The sequence below is a fragment of the Notolepis coatsorum genome, assembly GCF_963971535.1.
Source record: "Notolepis coatsorum genome assembly, chromosome: 9".
Taxonomy (NCBI): Eukaryota; Metazoa; Chordata; class Actinopteri; order Aulopiformes; family Paralepididae; genus Notolepis; species Notolepis coatsorum.
The window spans coordinates 143,205,982-143,232,907 of record NC_140173.1 but is presented as its reverse complement, the minus strand read 5'-3'; the positions used below and the strand labels follow the sequence as shown (position 1 = coordinate 143,232,907).

Sequence of the window (26,926 nt, the reverse complement as noted above, 5' to 3'; positions counted from 1 at the left end):
CGCGAGAGGTCCGCCTTGTGGCAGATTCAACTAACTTTGTCCAAAGTATCTCTGTTCTCATCCGAGAATCGGCAAAGCACAAACATGTGTAGAATCTCTTTTTGGCTGTGCCGAAGTTGTCTGCAATATGTTGGAGCTTTATCCTACACAATGGGCAAGGATCGCCGGCTTGTACAAACAGGCAATGAAGCGGAGGACCTAATATGGCCTGCTATGCTGTGAAGCCCTATTCAGGCCGCGTCTATGCTTTAAGCAAGTGGCTTGTCCTTCCGCGTTATCGTTTTGCGCTCTGATTGGCCACGCACGTTTCTGGTCATGTGACATGTGCGCCAATCGTGGGACGGCAAGTTCTGCGCCTATTTCCGGGTCTAACAGCCTGCAAACTACCTAACGCCTAGTTTATCACTGGTTAAGCTTAGGCGACTCTTTCACAGTTGGTTAAGGTTAGAGTTTGGAATCAGGGCAGGCGTTCTATCGCCATGCTCTAAGACAAACTCTAACCTTAACCAACTTCGAAAGAGCGCCTAAGCTTAACCGTCCAAAAACTTGCCGTCCCACGATTGGTGCACATGTCACATGACCAGAAACGTGTGTGGCCAATCGGAGCGCAAAACGGGAACGCGGAAGGACAAGCCACTTGCTTAAAGTATAGAAGCATTCGGGCCGTGCGAGACGGTAGCTAAAACCCTCCAGAGTGCCAATGCAGATGCCGCAGCCTGCTAGGGTTAGTAGAACCCCAGCACGCTTTTGCGACACCAGTGAAGCATAAGCGCTGGGGTCTGAAACATAATGAACTTCAGTGGAAGTGTGAGTTTTACGAGGCCCTGGACCGGCAGATTCCTCCTGAGCAATGTCAGAAGGATCCACCCCTTCCTGACAAAAGAAGCCACTCAACTCCTTGTCCAATCAACAGTCATGTCTCGCCTTGATTACTGCAATGCACTGCTCGGTGGTCTACCGACCACCGCCACCAAGCCTCTTCAACTCATCCAGAATGCAGCTGCCCGTCTGGTCTCCAACCTATCAAAGTCGGCCCATGTTACCCCACTTCTCAGGGACCTGCACTGGCTCCCCATCGCCGCACGAATCCACTTCAAGGTCCTCGACCTGGCATATCGTGGGGCGAAGGGAACAGCTCCCGCCTACCTCAATGGTCTCTAACTACACAGCCTCAAGACCCCTCCGCTCTACATCCTCTGGCCGCCTCAGACCCACTCCTATCAGAGCTCCGGGAGGGGCATCAAAGAGAAGCCGCCTATTCTCGGTCCTCGTTCCGCAATGGTGGAACGAACTTCCCACCACAGTTAGGACAGCCAAATCCTGACCAATCTCTCGCTGTTGACTAAAAACACACTTGTTCAATCAATATCTGAAATTAAAAAAAATAAAGAAAATTAACCTTCTTACTGTCCTATAGTACCATGCACTCCTCCTACTATACTAATATGTTGTATGTTTATGCACTCAACACTGCAGCACCCAAGTTTCCGCACTGTTTGATGAACATTGTTACAGAGTTGTACCCTTCCTGCTGACTTGTCATACAGAATTGATTGATTGAATTGATCCCAGGTAGGTCATTTCATCTTTCCTTGTGACAATATTGTCACCCACTGTAACAGAGAAGCTGTTGGCCTTGCTGAGTTTGTTATTTGATCCAAAGAGAATGAACTCTGTTTTACCCAGGTGTAATGATAGCTTGTTATCAGCGAGCCAGGTGCAGATTCTGCCGAGTTCAGAGCTGAGGGCTTTTTCAACCTGCAACTTGTCCCTGTCAGAGACCAGCAGGGCAGAGTTGTCCGCGCACAGGAACAAGTTGCAGTCACAAGCTGACGACATGTAATTTGCTTATATTTGGAACAGTAACGGCCCTAGTATGCTTCCTTGTGGAACACCGCAGCTCACTGGGAGGGGGGGGGATAGTGTACCGTTTACCTGTATTGCCCGCCTCGTCTACGACCCCCGCTTGTCTGACTACGCTTCTCCTGGATTATCCCGTGCATGTCTGAATACCCGGTCTCGTCTTTGACCTCACGCTTGTCTGACTATTCTGTGTCTTTTTATATTAAACACCCTTGGAACCCGTCCAGTTGTCTGCTCTCTCTCTCTGTGCTAGAGTTCTCACGGTCAAACCATAACAAATATGGCTGAAAACGTGGTGTTAAAAGTGGAACGGAACAGAGAGTTATGCTGCAGCATGATACTACTAAAGCTAGAGAGGTGGCCTCATTTAGTGAGTGAACATGTCGAATATTGTCCACAAATCGCTACAATACTGCTAATCACACAAGATGAGAGCAATAATAAGTTACAGTTAGATGGGAACTGACGGCAGTTTAGGTGAAGTTTGCTTCTGTAATCATGTGTTACTCTCCCGGCATAACATTAGCTAGCGCTATGTAAACAAAGAGTACTGAAAACAGATGTTAAAGTGAAAAAGTCTTCCGCCTTTCTTTCTTCTTGTGATGCTGGAATGTCTTCCTTTCTCGGTCACTTGATGATCCACCGGTTCTGTACTTTTTCTTGAATGTTCAGCCATGTTTCTCCGCCACTGAGAACATCACCATCTCTTCCACATTTGATCATTTACTGCAATTATATTTGCATATTTGGCGGGAATGGTGGGACTTGTATTGAGCCGTACTGTATTGTACCCATTCTGCAATCTGTTAAATAAAGTTTTCATTCATTCATTCATTCACAGGCCACCACTAGTGGACAGTAGTGTAACTGAGTGGATTTAAACCTGGGACCATAGGATTCACAGGTGCGGCCGCACTAACTAGCTGAGCTAAAGGGCCAGAACTTGAACTTGAACTTGAGACCTGTTAGCAGGTGCTGATTGACTGTGACCAACTCGTTAGTAGTTTACAGTAGTATAAAGAAGCGCTTACAGAAAGCAAATACATGGAATGGTTATTGGAACTAAAATGCCAGTGAGAAAAGGTCTTTGGGATTAACACTTTAATCTTACTCACCACTGCATTGTCCAGGAAACGAAGCAGACGGGGCAAAATTGACCAGTAGTCAGTTATCTCAACTCCTTGCAGTTTTTGACTGGGTCTGGAGTCTAGGAGGGACAGATTTTCCATTGCAAAGCTCCATGAGCTCTGTGAGTTAGTTAGTAGTCTGTAACCCTTTTCTGACAGTATATCTTTCATTTGAAAAACTTCTTATGACCACCAAAAGGTCTTATTACTGCCTGCCTCCTCGTGTACCGGAGGGGACACGTGATGCAAGGCTTCTGTCCTCACTACAACCGACCAGTGGGAGGCGTAGTCTAGCAACGTTCAAGACAGGGGAGGGTAGAATTGGATAATACGAAATTGGGATGGGAGAAAAATAGAAAAATGGGGAGAAAAAGTTAAAAAAAAATAAAAAATAAAAAAAAATCCTTCGATCGCCGTTCTATCCCAGTTATCCTTCCCTCACTTTGGAATCCTGGAAGGGAATTCTCTCCCTAGCAACCCTCGTCTCGCTCAGGCTCGGAAACCCTTCCGTGCCGCTTGGTCTCCTACCTCTCCTGCGAGAACACATGCGACCAGACCGGCAGGCTCGTTTGGGCGGAACCCCTCGTTTATATCACGCTTGCCAAACATTTGTAAATCTCCAACGGTAGTCCGGCAACAGTGCATGAAACACTCGTAGAATTCCAAACACAAATGCGTGGAGACAACTTTGAATTGGAAAGGCTTGAGAACTTGCAGCTGGGGAGGGAAAACACTCAAATGAAAGGCATATTTGTCTGTATTCTGGAAGGCCACACGCGTGAGAGAGAGCAGTTCAGCTGAAGACAAGAGGACAATGGCTTTTAATATGTATTTAATTAAACAACTCTAACAAGGTTTACTTCCCTCCAAACACAGTCAAATTACTATGGTTATATCATGCAACAGAGAAATGGGTAATAGTTTCTTTGTAAGTGGTCTACATCATACAATGGCGGCATGACTCATACGCATTCATTCATTTTGTTGTTGTTGTTGTTGTTGTTGTTGTTGTTGTTGTTGTTCACATAATCGTCCTTGTTCTTTTGACCCATAGTGAAACACCCACTTTATTTTCTTTTACAATTGTCCTGGTATTAAACTCAAGCACACAATGGAATATTATTGAAATGAAAGGCTATCTTTAAGATAATAGTTGTTCCTTGGCCTACATAATTTAGAACAGTTGGGTCCATATAGAGCTCCCACTTCTGTTGCCAGAGCTGAAAGCTGACAAGATTGGTAATGCGTTACATGTTATAACATTATACGCCTTAAGTTAAAAGGTTTTATATTTGTACTTCACAATTTAGACATGTACTATTTGCGCTTTGAGTGTCTAGAAATCGCTATATAAATGCAATTCATTATTATTATTATTATTATTATTTGCAATGATCTACATCTAAAATGGGAAATCCAACCATACATGTAATGTATATTGTGCTATTCCAATAATCCAATGAGTTCATTCAATATCTATATACATAGATATAGATAACTGTCTCCCTGAACTGGAAATCAGTCTTGAATTTCATGATTTATAGAATTTTTTTTTTTTGCGATTCTAGGATCTGTTATTAAATCCAAATTAGTTTTATTCAAACATATAGGGCTCACGGCTCTGAATCATAAAATGTACTCATATCCCAGTAAAATCACCATGGGTACTAGCTAGTGTCCTATAGGAGTTGTTCCACTATTCACTGTCTGTGGAGCAGCTCTAGGATTTATCTCTTGATGACATCATCATGATGACAGTTCAGTATTTGTAAACACGCACCACTCTCTCCTAAAGCTAGGAGTCAGAGAGAGAACCGTCCAATCAGTGATGTCCCTGGGATGTAAAATCTGAGGCTACTCCACAATGAATGGGGTTCTGACTTTGTGAGGCCAATAGGCCATAACATGTTTGTGTGAGCTCTCTAAAATGAGGTTTATATATATATATATATATATATAACTTTCTGTATTTTTCACCCATCCCAATTTAGTCGTTATGCCAATTCCCTTCCTGGTCGTTGTGCGCATTGCCCAACTGTCGGCCTGGGGAGGGTGTAGAACTACCACATGCCTCCTCCGTGGAGTCGCCAGCTGCTTCTTTTCACCTGACAGCGAGGAGTTTCACTGGGGGAACGTAACGTGTGCAGAGGTTCACGCTATTTCCCCCAGATCCCCTCCCTGCTGAACAGGCGCCCCGACCAACCAGTAGGAGTCGCAGTTTACAACGACCAGGACACATACCCCACTGGCTTCCCACCCGCTAACACTGCCAATTGTGTTAGTAGGACGTGTGACAAAGCCGGAGGTACCGCTGACAGCTGGAGTCTCTGCGGTGGTAGGCGAGTGCTTAGTCCACTGCGCTACCCAGCAGCCCATGAGGTTTATATTCTAGCGTTGCTAGCCGGTCTGAACCAGAATTAAAACTTAATTTGACCTGAACTAAGGTAAGGAAGAACATAATGTGAATTCTGAAAAAGGGGGCGACATTCTCCTTTAATAAGGAGAGACTTGTTCATATCAAATCAATCCAAAACGGAGCTGTACAATATTATAGAAGTAACATGTGACTTCTATTTGAGGGCGCATGCAGTGCTAATATCTGCCATCATCAATATGCAGCTATCATCATAACAGCTATGCTCCCGGTTCACTTACACACTTTCCATTTCAATATTCGTCATGTTTTCCACAAAAACGTTCTCACTCGACTGTATCTGAAGATGCTGCTTGGTGTTCAGGCAGTCTGACGGATGCTGATGGTTGCGTAATAATGGGTCAAATAGACACTAGTCAAAGGTAGAATAATGTAATGCCGCCAAATGTTACTTTGTTTACATTTCTCTTTGTTTTGGTCTGATGTGTGGGTTGGAGCTGACTGGGGGTAGGGGAGGGGTTGTTATACTGTATATATTCAGTTCAGTTCAGTTCAGAGTATTTATTTGCCACATGGAATAATACAATCATAGTTTCTTCATTAAAAAAATCATAAATAGTCATTCCATGGACAAAAGGAGCAGGAAGAAGAATAAATCTTATAGTTACCTGCCCCTTATTCCTAAACTAACATGTATTTTCTTAATGGTCGGCGTACAACCTTATTTACAAAAATAATCATTTATACCATTATAAAAAAAACACAATCCACAGTTAAACAAGAAAGATTTTAATAATAATAATAATGATAAAGAAGAAAGAAGAAAAGAAAGAGAAGAGAAAAAAAAAGAAAAGATCTCACTATTCAGATCACATTTTGATTTTCATACTGACTAAATATTATTTTTTTTATAAATGTATAAATAGAGTATTTAGTAACTTATTATACTGTGAATTTCTCCAGACCTCTCTTGTCAGAGCCTGAGGTGTGGCCAGCAATAACAACCCCTCCCCGCTATCCCCCCCACTCAACTCCAACCCACACAAAGAGACCAAAACAAAAGAGAAATGTGAACAAAGTGCAATTCCAAGCATGGCTCTTCTCCCTAGAGGTTGCTGTTTTTACGACATTACATTATTCTACCTTTAATGTGTCTACAGCTGTAGTTGTAAGTTGTTGTATGTATAACACATGTAGTCCTGTACAGCTTACTAGGCCTAAACAGCTTTTTTGGTGGAATTCCAAAACTTCTCCTAACCTGGAAATAATGAAATGTATTTTTCATTAAAGTCCTTACGACACATGCCACAGGGGACAATGCGACAGAGGGATGATTTTTTATTTTATTTTTTTTAATGACTACAGTCCCATCCTTCCCCTCCCACGTTTCATAGACATCGTTCTTTTCAACAGACTCAATAGAGGGTTTCTTTGCCAGTATGATAACAAAGGCAGGCAGAACAAGCAAATAAACCATCAGAATATGTTTAGTTTTCATTCCCTGCTGTAAAAAGGGGGGGGGGGGGGGTTGTTAGTGTTAGATCAATTGTTTATTCCTGAACATCTCTGGAATCATGTCATGAGACTGTTGTGAATGTGCTGTATATATAAACCGCATCACAAAAACAGCATCACAAAAGCAATGATGAGGAACGGCCTTCATTTCCTGTTAAACAATTACATGATGAACATGCAAAATATGAAAATACTGCACACCAGTGGCCTCAAAATACGCCTGCAGTTCCCAACATCTCACCCAGCGTGGCTCTATAATATAATTAGTGCTGGCAGGCGATTAAAAAAAATTATCTAATTAATTACAGGATTTGTAATTAATTAATCTAATTAATCGCATTTTAATCGCATAACCATTTTAGGCCTGATATTTTATATTCTATAATCATATTTCAAATTGCATGTGTCCGGATGGCAGAATTCAGTACTGTATCTACAAAACCTTCTGTTTAACACATTGGGTGCCATTCACGTAGAACTACATTTCTGTCGTCCGACGGTTGAGTGCCGGAAACGTAGAACTACGTTTTTCTCACGGTATTTCTTTTAATCGCTATTGCCATTCATAATTCAGCGGGGCACCTTGTGCATACTGTTCTGAGTGTGTCTGAGCTGTCAGACGGTCTTATACCGCCCTCTAACGCCTTCTGCCATTATTGCACTCCATTAGAAACGGGGTAGTTTATTTTCTCTACCGAGCTGCGGCGTGGGGGCGGGTCCTAAACACTCCGGCAAAACACACGCTTGTAGGAATGGTTTGGACAACTGACCCTGCCCGCCCGTTCATGTGCAATGCCCAACAACGTCGGAGACAGGATCGCTGTGGATAACTGGAATGGCGATCAGATAATTGGATTATTTTTCTTGCATTACATCAGATACCAGGTAAGGACTCTATATAAAAGCTTGCGTTGATCTCATATTTCTTTCTACCGCGATTGAAGCTATCTGTGTTTTATGTGTGTGGCTGTGTGCCGTTGGGTGCATGAGGGGAGGGGGGGAGCGCCACGCTCCAGGGCACATTTCATGTATGCACGAGGAGATATAATAATGATAATCTAGCGTTAATTTCAGGAAGATTCGATAATCAGGGGAAAAATTACGTGTTTATTGAATTACACAAAAACGCTGTTTTCGCGTCTTTTTCCTGGAATTACTCAGAAGCACCCAAACTATATTCATATTCAAAACGGTATAAAACGGAAATGTACGGATGAAAAAATTATCGGTTTTTTGCACATTGACTGGAAGCAACTCATTGACAATCGGCGGCGTTATTAGACCCATAGCTATAATATAAAATATAGGGTTAGCTCTACAAACTACAACTACGTTTACATGGGGTTAATGGACGGCAAGGCCAGGTCACTTCCCGGAAGGGGCGTGGCACTCAATGTGTAAATCATCTTCCCTTTATTCATTTGCTTAGATTTTTCAGGTCTGGTAAATTTTAGCATGGTGTTATTCACAGTCAAAAAATAATAATTGAATTGATATTCTCATTTGGTTCATTACAATTTACTCAAGCCTAGTAACAGACAGTGATGCGTTGCTCATGGGATGAGGTTGCACTCCGTGCAACCAAAGTTGTGTGAGCAGAAGCGTGTGCACGCACATGCACGGATGTGCACGCGCGTGCACACAGGAATGCGCTGCACTCGACTGATGCGCCAACTCGCAGTACCCACCTGGCTACTTTGCATATCAATAGCGCCGGTCGTCAGGTGTTACATTCCATTCGTAGAGGCAATTAGGCACTGTCTTTAGTCTGGTTTATGCGAGGGAACATTTATGCGCATGCGCGGGAGCGTGCACGTGACCGGGAGCGCGCGTGCACGTGGCGTCATTAGCGTGCGTGCAATCAGTGTTGATATGAGGAACGCAACACTGGTAACAGACACAGTATTTCTGACACTGGTAATACATTCCCTGAGATCCATAGATGTCCCTAGAATCAGATACCAAGAACATGCAAATGGGACATTTAAAAAAAAAAGTTTGTAAATGTTTATTCTACGTTCTTATGGAATGAATGAGATAAAAATTATTATAATTTTTTTTAAATGTATTAAAAAAAAATCAATGAATTTTGAGTTAATTTTCATAACGCGATAATTTGCTGTGTAATTAATTAATCTAATTAACGCGATAAACTGACAGCCCTAATATAATAATTTGATAATGAACCTTCCTGAAACCCTGTAGACAGATCAGTGTACAGAAGATAATATGCTAAGGCTTCAATGTTTGTTAAACATCCGTCTTCTCCAGAGTCAGACAAGAAGATAGATACCAATTTTCTCTCTGTGCGTTCAGTAGAAAGCTATCCAGCTACAAGCTAGCCTAGCTTGGCACAAATTAATGGAAGTGGATACGGACCAGCTAGCCTAACTGTTGGCCAAAAACACCTCTTCCAGAGTTTTACGCTAGGCTAGTGACCCGTATCCGCTTTCATTCATTTGTGCTAAGCTAGGCTAACTTGCAGCCAGATAGCTTTCTACTGAATGCACAGAGGAAACTGGTAGGCCTATCTATCTACTGCTAGCCTAGCTTAGCACAAGGACTGGGACTAGGAGGAAGTACAGTAGACTAGCTCTGTCAAAAGTGAGGAACAAAAAACACCTTCCAACAACTTGGAACAACTTATTGACACACTGTCTCTTGTGTAAATGTAAATGTTGTGTATTTAACGTGTAATGTGTAGAAATAACAATGTAAAAATTAGATGTTGTTTTCAAGGCAGATACACCATTGGAGCTATTTTCTTAACGAACAACCACTGGGCGCATCTCAAGCCCTCTTCCATCAACAAGACCAATGACTAACATTGAATTATATTGAAAAACAACTGATAATCATGACCGACTTTGTAAGAGGATGAGGAGTTTTGGAGTTGTTGGATGGTGCTTTTCTTCACTTTTGATAGAACAAGGCTACATACAGTATGCTGCTTCTGCCTGGTACCAGTCCTTGTGCTAAGCTAGGCTAGCATGCACCCAAACTTCTTTCTGTATTGGATGCGCAGAGATTAGATATAATATATCTGCCAATTTCTTTTTATTTATTCATCATGTGGTACCATGTCATTTGCATATTGGCTAAAAGATCAAAACAAAGCCTGAAGCCATTTATTTGGATGAAGCAAAGCAAACAACCACCGCTGTTATTCAAAAGCCTCTTCTCCTAATCCCAAATGGCCTGTGCGCATGTCTTAAATTGAGTGTCGGGCCATGCAGAATATGTGTATAAAGTTTTGTGCCGCTGCGATAATCCTACATCAGTCACAGGAGCTCCAAAAACGACGAGGCCATCTATAAGCTATCCAGGGACCTCTGACATCATCAAATATGGATAGCAAAGGAATCCCGGGAATTCCAGGATCTGACCTTTCCTATGGTATTATATGCAATGCTGCATGAAATGTACACTTCTGCACGATTTTAACTCAACCAATTACCATTTTGTTCAACCTTGAAGGTGGTAGGAAAGACCCAACATGGACTATATGAAAGGTTATCATTTAGGTGAAATATATTTGAACAATATTCACTCATTGAGGCCAATAAATACCAATGTGAGTTGTGACCTGGAGGAGATCCATGCATTGTTAGTGGGCCAAATAACCTATAAAAACTGTTTTACTGTACTGGTGCTTCAGAACTTGGATATAGGATAAGATCCCTGGATCCCGGAACAGGGTAAATCTGCATGTTGCTATTGTAAGTATTTGACCGTTTTAATTGATGTAATAACTCTAATTTGGCCTTATACAGATTCATTGTTCCTTAATGCGTCTATGAGTGAAACTCACCCAGTGGAAGTGCACTGAGGGACACTCCTTGGCCAGTCTGATAACGAGTGGGGTCCCTGTGTGCAGAACTCATAGTGCATTCAGGACATCTGCGTTCTTATCACTGATAAGCTAAAATCATATAATACGCCATTGTCTATAAGGCATGGGAGAATCCTTAAAGGTATAGCGTTGTACTGGAGCTAACTAAAAGGTCAAGGACTAGTACTCTGATACTAGAATACTTTTGTAATCTGTACTCTGTAATATACTCAAACGCTACGGCACCGCCTTTTGGGGTGAACAACCATTACCTCATCACTTTTATTAACCAGTCACCTAGCAGTAGGCTACGTATCGAAAGTGAAACTAGGAGTGTTCATGTATAAAACCTAAATGTCACTCATGAATCATTATTCCTTCTGCATCTCTCCTGTTAGGCTGTTGGATCACAGGCCTGTAAACCTATTTCTACTTGTGTGATTAGAATAAACTCATCCTCTGGTATATATTCTAAATCTGACTTTGTCTCCATCCTTATAATCAGTCTAACCACCTGTTTTAATTTTTTTTTAACTACCTGCTTTGTTCCAACTGTTGCAGCAACCAAACGAACACGCTCTTAGAAGTATACTTTCACTGTGATGCCGCTTAGCTCATGGAATGAACTCCAACAGTCCTTAAAGCGTGAGATTCTCCCCTCTGTTGCAGAATTCAAAACCTTGATCTCCAACCATTGTCAATCAAGCTGTACGACGTGTTTTTATTGATTTGCCTTAATTTGCCTTGTTGTTATGATTTTATATACTGTGTGATTTTATATGCCTTTTTTCTGTATGTACACTCGACGAGTTAAAATAAAAGTTTGATATGCCGTAACCAAGTGTTGGGTGTATTGTACTATAGAAGTCAATGGTAACTAGGCTGCCCTATAATACCAATTGAAAGAGGTGATTAGGCCATATCCCATGTAACCAGTAGCTGCATATACTGTAGAACTGTAGACTTTACCACTGGTTCTTGACACAAAGATTACATTTGTTCAAAGACACAGAAATTACCCTATCATTGTTGCATTGAGCCTCTACTGAACCGGCTAGTTCTCATCTTTCATCTGAGGTATATTTGAGATGAAACCCTGTTTTCTTTTTTTGTTTTTTTTTACTCTTACTTTTATGAAGATGCAGAGTGCATTTTGCACGATGTAAAATAAACGACATTTTCTTCTCGTTGCTTCGTGTGCCTGGATGTGCTGTACAGCTGCGCAATAATAATAGTAATAATACAGTACGTGCCACAAAATGGTCAGAACAGAATTGCACTCTCCTTTGTTTGTATAAAAAGAATTCTATACTATATTTCTCTTATTTCTAGAAAATGGCAAAATTGTCACTGATCCATCCTGTACTCGGGTGGGGTGGGGGTGGGGTGGGGGGCGTACATAAAGAAATCCCATTCAAAATGATGATCATTGACTTTTAAATAATCCTGCTTCCCGTCTCCCATCACATGTAAACGTTCCCATTTGTCCTCAGCAGCGCAGTTCGGCGTTCGGGTTCATTCCCCATCTTCTACTCATGTCTCGTCGTGAGCGCTGCGTCCCCCGCCCCAAACATCCTGTTTCATTCAGAAGAGCCTCAAACCACGGAAGCAAAACACCGAAAGCTATTTCATGGAGTCTCTAATAAAGGAGGATAATAGGATCCATGAGCTCCGTTGCCCGCGTCAGGTTAAGTCTTAGTTTACCTATAGACCTTGAACCCCCATTTTCTCCCATTTGAGATGAGGCTGTCTGCTGCCTTGTAGGTGGGTAAGGAACAGGAGGCATGCGCTAACAGCGTCTGTGAAGTCTTAGCTTGGCCTCGGTCCGCAAGACCTTGGCTTTCACACGAGCAGGGAGTTTAAGGGAGGACAGATTTATTTGACGCAAAAACTACAATCCAACCAATATTTTCCTTTTACTGACAAAAGATGTAATGCAGTTGTAATTACGAGAGAGTATATGCCAATGGACACAAGGTTGAAGGGCTACCTTGACATTTAGATTTTCTTTTTCTTCACTAGACATTGTGACACAAGTTTGTATATTTGTACTCGCCCCCAAAACCGGCTTGTTTACATTGTTGGCGTTTTCACGTTAAAACCAACCAAAACCGCTATAGCTGCCACATCCACTGCTACCTGTACCGTTGTTTCAATGACACAAATGCTAGCTATGCTAACAAGTTGTCTTTTTGTGATCAGCCGATAGAAAGACATTTACCCCACTATGTGATCAGAGTCAAGTGAAGAAAAAAAAAAGTTCATTGTACCCCTTTAATAAGTGATGAGTGATCAATCAACAATTTTCTCTTTAAGTGTTTAAATATTACAATATTCAGTGTTATAAAAAGTCAGAAAATAAATTAGATAATAAAACTTATATATACATAATACTGTACATCACACCACACTTTAGATGCTAGATACATTTTCCAGCGATACCACATAAATATACAAGAGACAACAACCCGGCCCACTAATGGCAGCCACAAGACCGGACCACCATGTTCCTATACTTCTTCAGGATAACATTTGAGCTGTCGTCGAAGTAGAGGACCGATATTGCGTTCAGCTTGGTCGGGGCACAGCATGGCTTTGGCACGTTGTCGGGGAACATTAAATGGACCTGTAAAAAAGGAAACCAGAACCAGCGGATCAGCAGGTGGAACCACATGTTTCACGTGGAACGAATAACTCGGTATAGCCTATATACATTGAAAAAACGGTAGCATGTAATGTATTACGGATGTGTGTACACGACGTCTACTACTTGTCAAACAAACTAATGTAGCACAGTTGCAGACGGAACGGCACATTATTATTATTTTTTTTTTATCTTTATCTTTCTTCCCCTCCTTTTTCCCGATTTTTCTCCCATCCCACCCTTCCTGGTTGTTGCGTACTTTCCCCTACTGTTGGTCCGGGAGACCGGAGACTGTCACATGCTTTCCTCCGACGCATGTGCAGCCTGGGGCAGGCCAACCTGGCCGCGCAGGCTCTCACCGGGGAGAGTGTAGCGTGTGGGAGGCCACACTATCTCTCCTCAGTTCCAACCCTTGCTGAGCAGGCGCCCCGACCGAACTGTAGGGGTCGCTGTCCACAACGCCCAGGACCCACCCATCAGCTTCCCACCCCCTGATACGGCCAATTGTATCAGTGTGAGAGGCCAGCCAAGCTGATAGCAACGCCGGGAGCTGGATTCGAACAGGCGAATCCAGTGTCTCCCGGTGTTGGTGACGAACGTAATCTCCGTGCGCCACCTGCCCCCCCCCCGGCACATTATTTTGGATACTCACCAGGGTTTGCACGATGGCGTGGTTCGTCGCGTTCATGTGCGCGTTGAGCGGAAAAGAGCATTCGCCGTCGCAATAGAAGGCAGCGTAACCCTCCGGGGCGATGATCCAGTCCTTTAAAAAAAAAAAAAACAAGCAAGATGGGAGAATATTATGCACAGGGCCTCCTGTTACCGTATAGGTACAGTATGTCATGTGGTCCTGTTGAAAATCGCTCTGGCTATAGTTCATCCATACTGTAGCATATCATTGTGTTTTGATTGATTGATTGATTGAACACTTTATTAACAGATTGCAGAATGGGTACAGTACGGTACGGCTCAATACACACAATTGTTAAGGGGATGCAGACCAGAGAAAGACTTTCGTCTTGTTTACATCAGGGTCCCCCATTTTCAATTAATCAGGACATAATATGACATACTTGACATACAGATAGACAGTACTGCTACATCTATACATTTATGACATACCAGATTTGCAACTACAGTACTGTTTGTGATACAAAAAGAGTCCAGAAAAGAGAGGGGGGGGTAGGAGGGGGGGGGGGGACACACCACTGTTCAACTGTACAAGCAAAACTGTGTCATTGGAATATTGACAAAACCATACTAGGTAATTTACTGTACATTGGAGGGGGTTGGGTTAGGACATTTACAGGGGCCAGTTTCGAATTGCAGTCTCCCGTAGGTGTTCTTTGAGAGTGGTTTTGAAAGTGGGTAGTGATTCACGTTCCTTTACAGCTGTGGGTAGGGCGTTCCACATTGATGTGGCATAATTGCGAAACGTGTTTAGTCCCTGTGTTTGAGCCGAATCTGGGTTTAACATGATTTGTGTGACCAGGTACAGTGTGGAGGGATCCTTTTGGTTTCCCCCAAACAATAGCTTAGTTCACACCTAGGTGAGAGGCCAGGGGCTACGGCCCGCACCCCTCTCTCTACTTAAGATCATTGTCGCCGTCTCTCTTTCTCAGTGTTTTTCTCCTAGCTGGCCAGAGGAGAGCCCTCCTCTCAGCCAAAGCTCATTTAACCCACTTTTTAATAGTTTTTTTTTTTACTATTAAACCTATTTTGATCAGAAGATCCTTCTATGGTGTATAATTGATCAAATCATAATCAACCACCAACAGAAAGGTGGTTAGAGAGAGAGGCCATCCCGCGTAACTGAACGGTTTGATCCCAGAGGACGTCTATTGTGCCCGTCCGTGCCAAAGTGTCCCTGAGCAGGAAGCCCACTCCAGGGGACGCTGCGGACGGCTAACCCTGTAGTATGAAACTCCTTTGGTGAAATGACTTAATGGACTATGTCTCAGAGGGATATATAAAGAAACGACATTCTCAACTACGCCGTGAGTAATGTTGTGGGGATAGTGCAGCCGAATCCAACATCCAACATAATGACTTCCATGCAAGTGAAGTGCAGCGCAGGAGAACGGCCCTAAACACTGGCCGCGCGCACACATAGGTGGCAATTTCTGAAGCCCTAAAATTGATTCACCATGCATGTGTTTGGCATCATTGGGAAGTAAACCTCCCATCAGTCAGTGTGAGCCTATCCACATGCTTGTCAAATCAATCCAATAGTAAGTGGAGTTCTTGAAAGTAAAACACTTATTTCACCCCCCACCCATACCTAAACCACACAGCTTTCCTCAGATTACTGTAACCTCAGGAATGTCACAACCCCCACCGCCCCTGAAACAATTTCCAACGTGGAAATGATTCCCAGACCCCAAGGTACTCGTGGTCAAGGTATAGTACACAGCCTCGATCATGCCCTGCCTATCGCCTACGGTCGGAAATTAGTGGCTTCCAGGTCTTGAAGATAACAGGTTGATATTGATCTTTGTCATGTTGTTTGAGGAAGAATAGCACGAGGGCTACCCGGTCGTTAAACAGTTTCACCGTGGGTACTGAATACGGCGGGTCAGGCTTTGGGGTGGGTAGACTCTGGAACGGTTTGTAATGGGAAATATTAAAGGACTAAACGATGAGCCTTTTACAAATCATTCTGAGTCATTATTAATAATAATAAGAAAGTTTATTTCACCGTGGCCACAAATGAAAGGACAGTTTATAGTCAGAGACAATATGTTAACACATCTGGCGTCTGGCCATAGACTGACCAAGAGTTCTGTTCAGACATATGTTAAATACACAGTTGTCAGACGTAACATAATATCAGATAATATCAGATATGATGATGAAGGTAAACAAAAATGGTTCTCAGTCACTGGAAGCAACAACAATTTTGTTATGGCTGGGAAGATGTTGGAGTCTTCTTAAAGAGACATACACACATTAACCAGTCAAGCTGGTCACGCTGTATAACATGATATCTCAACACAGATCTATAAGGACATGATAATATATTCCACGACAGGTTCAAGAAAGGTGCTGTGTCTCTTACCTGCCAACCCAGATCTCGAAAGCTGACATAAAGTTCATGTTTCTTGCAGGCTTGCTTCTGTTCACTTGTGTTATGATCTAAACGACAACAAAAGAAAAAAGGATAAGCTAATAATAATAATAATACAATAATAACAATGATACTAGTATACTCTTACTAGTTACGCTGCTGGCCAGTAGACTACTACCATACCGTCTTATATGTGTATCACTGTACATATTGTATTACAACTCTGTACACATACTTCTGATTAGCGCTACACTCAGTAGTACTAATTTGTATATTTTTATACCCAGTTTAATCACCTGTACATTGTATATTACTGTTGCACTTTACTGTTACATTTGCACTCTTGTACTGTACTTGTGCTGTATGATGACATGATTGATGACACATTTGAATCTAATCTAATCATTACAACGTTACAATAATAATAATAATGCAATAATACATAAGCCTAATTATTAATAGCAATAACACACATATAGATTTGAAGGCTTATCATACCATACCTACTATTACTACTACTGTTAGCTCCCTGTGCCTCCCCTCCCCTCCCCCACGCTGCTATGACACCTGAATTCCCCCAAGGGGATCAATAAAGGAACACCTGGCTTGACTTGATATCATCCAAATGTAAAAAAGATGTATTTAATTAGTTTCCCCCCAAAAAACACGATTACATCAAAGCGTGTCTCATGGCCTCGTACCGTAGTATGTACACACTTTATATTCATTATGACTTCATTACCTATGTAGTCTAACAAGAAGGCTGTTCGATGCAGTGGCCAGGCTGTCGCTCCCGAACACACGGACGCGGGGGGGGGATATTCGACGCAACTCTTTATGTATGTATGTATGATTAAAAGGAGGTGTATTTCTATTATTGGGGTTAACTTGTGGAACAATGCGGATATACAGTTAAGAATGAGTCATTCGATTTTGGTTTTTAAGAAAAAGGTTTGTAAAGCAATTTTTGAAAACTACAAGGGTGAATAACACTGTTTTGTTTTGTTTTTTTCTTTTAGAATACTGTTTTGGAATCTACATTTTTGTATTTTTTTGTAAAGCTAAATTTAAAACTAAAAACTACAAGGGTGAATAATACTGTTTTGCTTGCTTTTTTTCTTTTCTTTAGAATACTGTTTTGGAGTCAAATTTTAATTTTTTTTTGTAAGAATATACGTAGGACAGGCACATATAAGCACTATGCTTCAGTCTGTACCTTTTCAGTCACTGTAAATAGTCAAATATTGATAAATGATGATGTATATTGTACTGTGTGTGATGATGACTGAAAAAATAAACTACTACTACTACTACTACTACTACTATGTAGTACCCACCTCCACCTTTTGGCGCACGGGACGTTTCCTGTTGACCAGAGGATTTATTGCGGTTGTGATTCTTTTTCTTCCCCCCGGCGGCCCGGACGGAGCGGAGCAACACCTCGCTGGCCTTGAAGAAAGCAACAAGGAACGGCTGTTTGGACTGGGGCCCGTTCCGCCCCACGACGCCGGCGGACTTCATGTTGATGCTGCGTCCTTTTGGGAAAAACAAGGTGAAGAGGGTGGAAAACACAATGTCCTTAGATTTTTATTTTTTTTTTATCCACTTTTTCTCCCATTTTCTATATTTTTCTCCCATCCCAATTTCGTATCATCCAATTCAACCCTCCCCTGTCACGGACGCTGTTTCTTGCCTCCCACAAGCCGGCTGCAATGTGGACTAAGTCATACATAGCACAAGTCCCCTCCGGTACTTGAGGTAACAGCAGTCGCATCTTTTCACCTGCGCAGCTCGATCTCTCAGTGGCGAGGAGTAACGCGTGGGAGGCTCACGCTGCCCCCGACACTTCCTGATTCTACTGCGCAGGCGCACCAACCGACCTGTAGGAGTCGCTGTCCACAACGCCCGATCCCCACCCATCAGTTTCCCACCCCCTAATACGGCCAATGTGTATTAGTATGAACGAATAGCTAAACTGAAAGCAAATGTGGAGCGCTGGGCTCGAACTGACGAGCCCAGCGTCTCCAGCATTTCGTGGCGAGCGCCTTGCCCACTACGCCACGTAGCCGCCCCGCAATGTCCTTAGATTTCGAATGGCGTACGACAGAGAGAAATATTAGTCGTTTATGAATTGGTGGTTTGGTCCTTTATGAGACTAATGATAATCCCCCCTGATACTGTACATAGATAGACCAAAATTATATTCATCCATGTCTCGTTGTCTATTTACTAGTCTAAATGACTATTTATAGTAAAAAAAATAACTATAAAAACTTCATAGCTCGACTAAACCATTACAAAGATATGACCGAAGGCACTGCACGCAATACATCAGAATAGTAAAAGTATTTGTCACCCGGCTCGCTGGCAGATTTATGAGCAACGCGAAAGATCATAAATCACTACTCATAAAACAACAAAAACAGGGACAGAAACCACTAATCTTGCGGGGAGCATTTGAGAGAAAATATGTACTTTTGCATTATAACACCATAAAAGTCTGTTTTGGTGGAAAATTCCTTTTTATCACTAGCTTGAGAAGTCTATTTGTTTGCCACACTTCCATTAAGCTCCATTCTCTATAAATCCAGGCTAGTGAGTGAGGATAATTTTGCACTTGCCCAGGCTTAGAAATACTACTGCCAAAAAGCCACCGGCTGGCAGGCCAGTAAATACTCAGTCCCCAGCATTAATATGTTTCTCTCAGTCTCACAGAAGCACAGTATAATTCGGCATGACATTATATGACATAGTTCTGGGTAGAAGCCAGTGTGGGTTGAAGGATCCTCTATTCACCACTATTTTGACTGGAAGGCGTCCCACTAGTGTATTTACTACGAGCCGTTTACAGAGCCAACAATTCAGAAAACATTTTGACAGAGATTACGACTGACATCTTCAGACGGAACGACCACACGAGGTTGCGTCCAAATAGCATTTTATTTTTCCACAAGCATACTGCGCCTTTTTCAATTGTTCCCGAATGGGGAGAGAGCTGCATAATAGCCTGGAGAGAAAGTGACGTGCCCATATGTCTTCTTTCAGAGCGCTCCACCTTTCGCTTCAAGTTGAAAACCTTTTATGAACTTTTCAGAAAAGGCGTTGCTGTCATCACTGGCCCTTCCCAGAAAAAGACACTTGGACACGAGCCCAGTGTCTATATTGAATCCAATTAATTTAAAGGAACATGCTGACATTACGGGAAATGCACTTACCATCTTCTCCAGAGCCAGACAAGAAGGTAGATACCATTTTCTGTGCGTTCAGGAGAAAGCTATCCGGCTGCAAGCTAGCCTACACTGTAAAAGATTTATGTTTTTTCACAGGAAATTCACTGAATTATTTTACAGATTACATTTGTTTTTCTACTTTAAATGTGAATGCCATAAAAATACAGTAAATTACCTTTTATCAAAATATTAACCATTAAATAAAGGTTGTAATCTGTAAATGAATTTGATTTTACTGTAATTTGACAGTAAGTATTTGGCAACCATTGATGCCAGACATTTACCGTTTTCTTGCAGCTGTTTTTCGTACAGTGTAGCTTATCACAAAATAATGGAAGTGAATGTGGACCAGCTAGACTCTCTACTGACCGCACAGAGAGGAAATTGGTACGATCTTCTTATCTGACCATAATGTTGGCGTGTTCCTTTAAGTGTACAGGCTCCTCATTCCAAATGATTGAAAATCTTACCATGTGCACCATTAACTTAAAATGGACTTAAGATACCGTAATTTTCGGACTATAAGCCACGCCTTTTTCCCCATTTTTCGACCCTGTGGCTTATATAACGGTGCGGCTAATCTATGGATTTTTACAGCTAACGGCCACCAGGGGACCTCCTAAATCTATGGATTTTACAGGTTACAGTCCACCACCTTTAACTCTCACTCGCTCTTCTCTCACAGGCACACAGCTGCTGCAGCAGTGCACGCCTTGCCCCTCCTCCTCCCCCTCACAGACCCATGTCAACAAACCCTTACGGCAAGAGTCGAGTGCATGAGCAGCTCAGAGCTCCTCTTTCAACATAACTGAAGCATTAAACAAAATGGCCCAGTCAACTATTCACTTTAGTTTAACACATGAGGCGTTGTCTAATGTTATCTAGCTGGCTAGCTACTGATAGCTCCTGATATCAACGTCTGCTATCATCAGTTTGGCATTCGTTTTCGCAGGTGCTGGCTAGCGTTGGCTAACTAGCTATTGTTGTTCCGTGAGCTAACGTTAGCTACCTAGCTAACGTTACTGTTTAAACAAAATGACCCAGTCAACTATTCACTTTAGTTTAATACATGAGACATTGTCTAACGTTATCTAGCTGGCTAGCTACTGATAGCTCCTGATATCAACGTCTGATATCATCAGTTTGGCATTCGTTTTCGCAGGTGCTGGCTAGCGTTGGCTAGCTAGCTATCGTTCCGTGAGCTAACGTTAGTACCTAGCTAACGTTACTGTTTAAACAAATTATTTTATAAATCGGAACTTCCTCAAACAGCCATCTCTTTCCCGACAATCCCCTCTGTGCACGAACCCTTACATATGGTAATTAAACATTAAAACACCTGCGGCTTATAGTCCAGTGCGGCTTATATATGTACACATCATTAAATGTAGCTGCTGCGGCTTATATTCAGGTGCGCCTTATAGTCCGAAAATTACGGTAGTTCTTCATCTGAAGGAGAAAACAATCATCAAATCCTCCGAATGAAAGAAACAAAGAAGCGGTTTCACTTGCCATCCATCGTCTCCACGCAGAGCTGCAGGCCCATGTTCTGCAGCGGGTGCATGACCCAGTGGTTACTAGTGGCTGTGATGTCGAAGACCAGCCAACCTCCGTCGGATGCCCGGACCTTCTTGGAATCCAGCAAGAACGTCTCAGCATCTCTGTTGGTAAGGTGGAAAATGGAGGAGAAAAAAGAAAAAAAGAAAACATTTATTCAACCAAAATGTCAACGAGAGACGCAACACCTGCAGTGGAGCCGACCTGTGGACCTGCCCTCCAGTCATGATTATACAGGAGACTAGCAAGTAGGCCGAGGAGACTCATTGTGGTATTGTGCGGTCTTGAGTAGACCTGGCATCCACCCCACTCACGTCAACACCTAGCCTCCCTCAGTTGGAAACCATGTCGTCACCATCATGGTACTTAGTGCTATATGCACCAGTTGTACTTAGTGCTATATGCACCAGTTGTCCTTAGTGCTATGTGCACCAGTTGTCCTTAGTGCTATATGCACAAGTTGTCCTTAGTGTTATATATACACCGATGGTCCTTATTGTTATATATACACTGATGGTCCTTAGTGTTATATATACACTGATGGTCCTTAGTGCTATATATACACGGATGGTCCTTATTGTTATATATACACTGATGGTCCTTAGTGTTATATATACACCGATGGTCCTTAGTGTTATATATACACTGATGGTCCTTATAGTGTTATATATACACTGATGGTCCTTAGTGTTATATATACACAGATGGTCCTTATTGTTATATATACACTGATGGTCCTTAGTGCTATATATACACTGATGGTCCTTAGTGTTATATATACACTGATGGTCCTTAGTGCTATATATACACCGATGGTCCTTAGTGCTATATATACACTGATGGTCCTTATTGTTATATATACACTGATGGTCCTTAGTGCTATATATACACCGATGGTCCTTAGTGCTATATATACACTGATGGTCCTTATTGTTATATATACACCGATGGTCCTTATAGTGCTATATATACACCGATGGTCCTTATTGTTATATATACACCGATGGTCCTTAGTGTTATATATACACTGATGGTCCTTATTGTTATATATACACTGATGGTCCTTATAGTGTTATATATACACTGATGGTCCTTAGTGTTATATATACACTGATGGTCCTTAGTGCTATATATACACCGATGGTCCTTAGTGTTACAGTGTTATATATACAGTACACCAATGGCTAAAACGTTTACCTCCATCTGCACTGATTTGAAAAAATAAATAAAAGAATAGTGCAGTTCCTTGGCTGACTATCCACGAAGCTTGAGGCTAACACACACACACACACACACACACACACACACACACACGCACGCACACACACACACACACACACACACACACACACACAGGTGCGAGTGATTACAATACCTCCTTGCAATTTGCCTGCGGTGTACATCTTTCTACAACGGAACACAAACTACAAAAAAAAAAGGAAAAAAACACTGGCATCTACTTGATGATAATAACAGTAATAAAAAAAATCATGAAGCAATTAAATGAATATTGATCAAGTGTTTGGTCTGGCGCTACGTTTGTGGTCAAACGCTGAGTTGATTAATGGCACTTGTCAATTTGGGCGTTGCTCAAGTGTCACCGGTGAAGATGAACAGCGTCGGCGAGGACCAAGGGAAATTAACGCAATGCCAATGAAACTAATAATAAACCTTTGATCTCTCTCGGAGAGCTTCTCCGGCTCTGGAACAAATGAAGCAGAAAAATAAATAAATATGTTTATGCACGTTAATGTTACAAAGACTTTGAAGGGCCACACAAAGGGAGACCATATGGTTATTTTTGGTTATTCAGACTTGGACCATGCAAACTATTAAAGAGACTGCCAACATTGAGTGCTTTCAGTATCATAAACAATGTCATCTGACTAAAACAATGTGCTGGAATGGCTTCTATTAGTTGTCCTGTGTCCACTGTCCCTTTCGGGCTTTCATTTTGAAATAAACATTCCTCACTAAAAGGAGAGACTGATGACTATCTGGCTAAATTAGAAACAATCTGTGTCCACAACAGAGAACAAGTAGCTACTATATACAACTATAACTGCTACTGTGATTACTACAATTTATTAGAGTGAACCAGTCATTAGGGTCTTATAACTGCTACTGTTACTACTACAACTTATTAGAGCTAACCAGTCGTTAGGGTATTATAACTGCTACTGTTATTACTACAACTTATTAAAGATAATCAGTTATTAGGGTCTTATAACTGCTACTGTTATTACTACAACTTATTAGAGCTAACCAGTCGTTAGGGTATTATAACTGCTACTGTTACTACAATGTATTAGAGCTAACCAGTCATTAGGGTTGTTTATTACATGGCGTTTTAACATTCGCCGAAATGCTTGATTGTGATTGGTCAATAGCGCTCGGCAGAGGTCCGTTATTACTCGATAACGGACCTCTGTCGAGCAATAATGACCGCTGTTCGCAGCTGGAGCAATCAAGCCCACTGACACACACTGCATTAGTGCAATCAGACACACCTGCCGGCTGCCGGCGATGACAGCGCGGAGCAACAGAACAGAACTGCGTCTGCATTTGATCTCGTCTTGTCGATGGTGTAAAATGAATTAGGTATATTGTTAGTAAGTTAGCCATGTAATAAGCGGGATAATGTATAGCTATACTCGGTCATTGTCGCAAAATAATTGACCTTCACTACGTTTAGAACACCTCGGCGAGGCGCCTCGGTATTCTAAACTCTGTGTCGGTCAATTATTTTGCGACAATGACCTCGTAGCTATACATTATCCCTTACATAACTGCTACTGTTACCAGGGACGCGGGAACAGGGGGTGCTTAGGGTGCTGCAGCACCCCCACCTGGCAGGAAGTTGTAACTGCAAGGTTGTTTAGGCTTTTATTCCATTGTAATACCGTATCCTACTCAATGTCACCGAGCGGCACTGCAGATTTACCCTACTCTTGAAATTCGGAAAAGTGCATTACCGGCCAGATCCTCATAGGGGCGCTGTCTCGATAATGCAGTGTTATTAAAGCAGTGTTAAAGTTATGCGTGTAGCCGATGGCCTGGAATCGTTTTTGGGACGCTGAATTCGCAGTAAAGGAATATATCATCAGCCAATGGACATATGGATGGATCTACCAGATGGCGATCGATAACTTTAATGACCCCAAAGCAAAATGGATATACGGTATTTTTCCAAGGCATATAAACAAAGTAATTTTGAAGCTGTACCGGGCTGCACCGGGCAGAAAAGATCATTGATGCCAAGACGAAACGTCACATTTTGCTGCATTAAGGTAAGACAATGGTTAATCCTATTATTGGATGCCTTCATTTGAACACTTCATTTGCACTATATATTAAAAGAATGGGGCTCGCCAGCCTCGCATTGCCTAGTGGGTGTGTGTGTATATTGACAAAAAAGGAAACAATTTGCACGCTGCGGCGTCTTCAGCGCACCCGCCGCCTATGACGTTATTATATCACTTATCTCCGCACCCCCAACTCTGACTGACTTCCCGCGGCCCTGACTGTTACTACAACTTATTAGAGATAACCAGTCATTAGGGTCGTATAACTGCTACTGTTACTACAACTTATTAGAGCTAACTAGTCATTATATAGGGTCTTATAACTGCTACTGTTATTACTAAATATGTAACAGCCTACGTATCATTTTCAGATATGTAACAGCCACACGGGACGTTTTCAGATATGTTGTCAATTTTGTCGGTCACACATATTCGCTGATATCTCAACTCTGTACATTAATGATGTCTTAGGTCCCTATTATGGATACTGCCTTCAGTCTTTGTTCCTCTTATACTCTCGAAGTCTCTTTGTGCTTTGTGGTGTCTCTTCAACGCGATGTCTGTTAAATGTATACGCGGCCCCTGGTAGAGACCAGCAGATTCCTGTGGCCTCAGCCTGCAGGAGATCCGGTTAAACAAACAGGTATTAAAAAAAAAAAAAAAAAAAAAAAAAAAACGAGCGAAGCGAAGCACTTACACCCAATGACAAAATTGACTTTGGTCTATTTCCTCACCCTTTAAATCACTGCAGTGGTCGAGCTGCGGAGCAGTTTAACACCGGCGTTTACGACGGCTCCACGGTGAGACTAGAATAGGGTGTTGAATTGTGAACCGCTGAATAATGTTTATTTATTTTAAAACCTTGAGTTATACCCGGTGACACACGCTGAGAGCAGAGAGCAAAGCTCTCGTTTATAGGTGTGATCGTCCGGCGCGTTTGTGTGTGTGTGTGTGTGTGTGTATGCATGCACGTGTTGTGTGTGTGTATTATGCGTGCTCTGAGTGTGTGTGTGTGTGTGTGTGTGTGGGGGGGGGGGGGGGGGGTACGCTTGTAGCTGTCAGACGGGCAGAGAGTTTTCGGGAACAAATGGAACGAGGGAAGTCCGTCCCTGTGAATGTTTTCATACATCAATCTCAGTGAAAACATTTCAAAACAGTTCTCTAGGGGGAAACATAATGGAGGAACACGGTGTTGCTGTCAGACCAGACATTGAACCATCACACACAGGTCCCTGGGGATTCTTTTTTAAAGCATCATCCAGTTTTTTTTTATTTACTGTTAATGTGGGATATGTTCTAGGGCTGTCCCCGACTAAGGATTTGGATGGTCGACTATGATTGGCCAAAATTTGCCGTTAGTCGACTATTGGTAAAAAAAAAAAAAAAAAGTATAATTTTTTTACATTTTTTTTATTTTTTAAAAAAAATAATAATAATTATCATTCCATTTGGGCTGTGGGGGGTGCTTAATGTCTGAAGGAGTCGACTGAAGGCTTCTTGTCCTCTGCAAAAGCATGCAATTGGTCCACTGATGGATACATCTTGATATGTGTCTAGTCTAGTGTGTTCATTAGATGGGTGAAATCCTCTTTCAGTGCCTCTGTGCCTGTTTTCGTAGGCAGTTAGCCTCTGGTATGCATGCCATTAGCGTTAGCCACGCTTCTAGGCCTCTTTTCTTTTGGAAAGAATGATAAAAAAAAATGTAAACAAATTATAAATATATATATATATATTTTTTTTTTTATTCAACTAAGAGGTTGGCTAGTCGACTACAGCTCCTTTCGACCGATTAGTAGACTAATCGACTAATAGGGGTCATGTTCACATGTTGTACATGACATGGAAAATACTCTTTTGGGGACTTACTTTACTGTAACTGAGGATATACTAGGTCTGTTCTGCTTTTGACTACTATTTAAAAACTTTTTTTTTTATTCCATTATTACTGGTATATATATATATATTGCAGGGCGACAGTGGCTCAGGAGGTAGATCGGTGGTTTGGTTATCGGAAGATGCCAAGTTCGATTCCCGCTCCTAACGGAGCAGCATGTCGATGTGTCCTTGAGCAAAACACTTAACCCTTTAACTGCTCCCGATGAGCAGGTAGGCACCTTGCATGAAATGTGAGGAACAAAATTGTAATGCGCTTTGGATAAAAGCTGCACCATTTTTACAATTTTTTTGCGTTTAAAGGTGTATTTATATAGTTACCTGTGTAACTTTAAAGGTTATTTAAATTATATAAACAGAATATAGATAACAAGGAGAGAGAGAGAGAAACAACAAAGGTAAATGGAACGCAGGATGTGTCCAGTGGTCAGTGTGACCATAAACAGAGGCATTGCCGTCCAATAAGACATATATGGGCCTACTGGGCTACAGTATATCAGACTGAGATTATCAGGAGAG

The 26,926-nt window shown here is 42.0% G+C and overlaps 1 protein-coding gene across 1 annotated transcript in view; it reads right to left on the bottom strand.

Moving 5' to 3' along the window:
* Positions 1-12,176: 12,176 nt before the first annotated feature.
* Positions 12,177-26,926, bottom strand: part of bmp5 (bone morphogenetic protein 5) — a 35,137-nt gene continuing 20,387 nt past the window's right edge. Inside the window, exons 3-7 of the mRNA XM_084321191.1 lie at positions 21,165-21,313; positions 17,760-17,957; positions 16,414-16,490; positions 14,008-14,118; positions 12,177-13,337 (exon numbers count right to left, since the gene is read on the bottom strand). Of these exons, the coding sequence (XP_084177317.1) occupies positions 13,188-13,337; positions 14,008-14,118; positions 16,414-16,490; positions 17,760-17,957; positions 21,165-21,313 (685 nt within the window). The 3' untranslated portion in view covers positions 12,177-13,187. The remainder of the gene's footprint in view (positions 13,338-14,007; positions 14,119-16,413; positions 16,491-17,759; positions 17,958-21,164; positions 21,314-26,926) is intronic.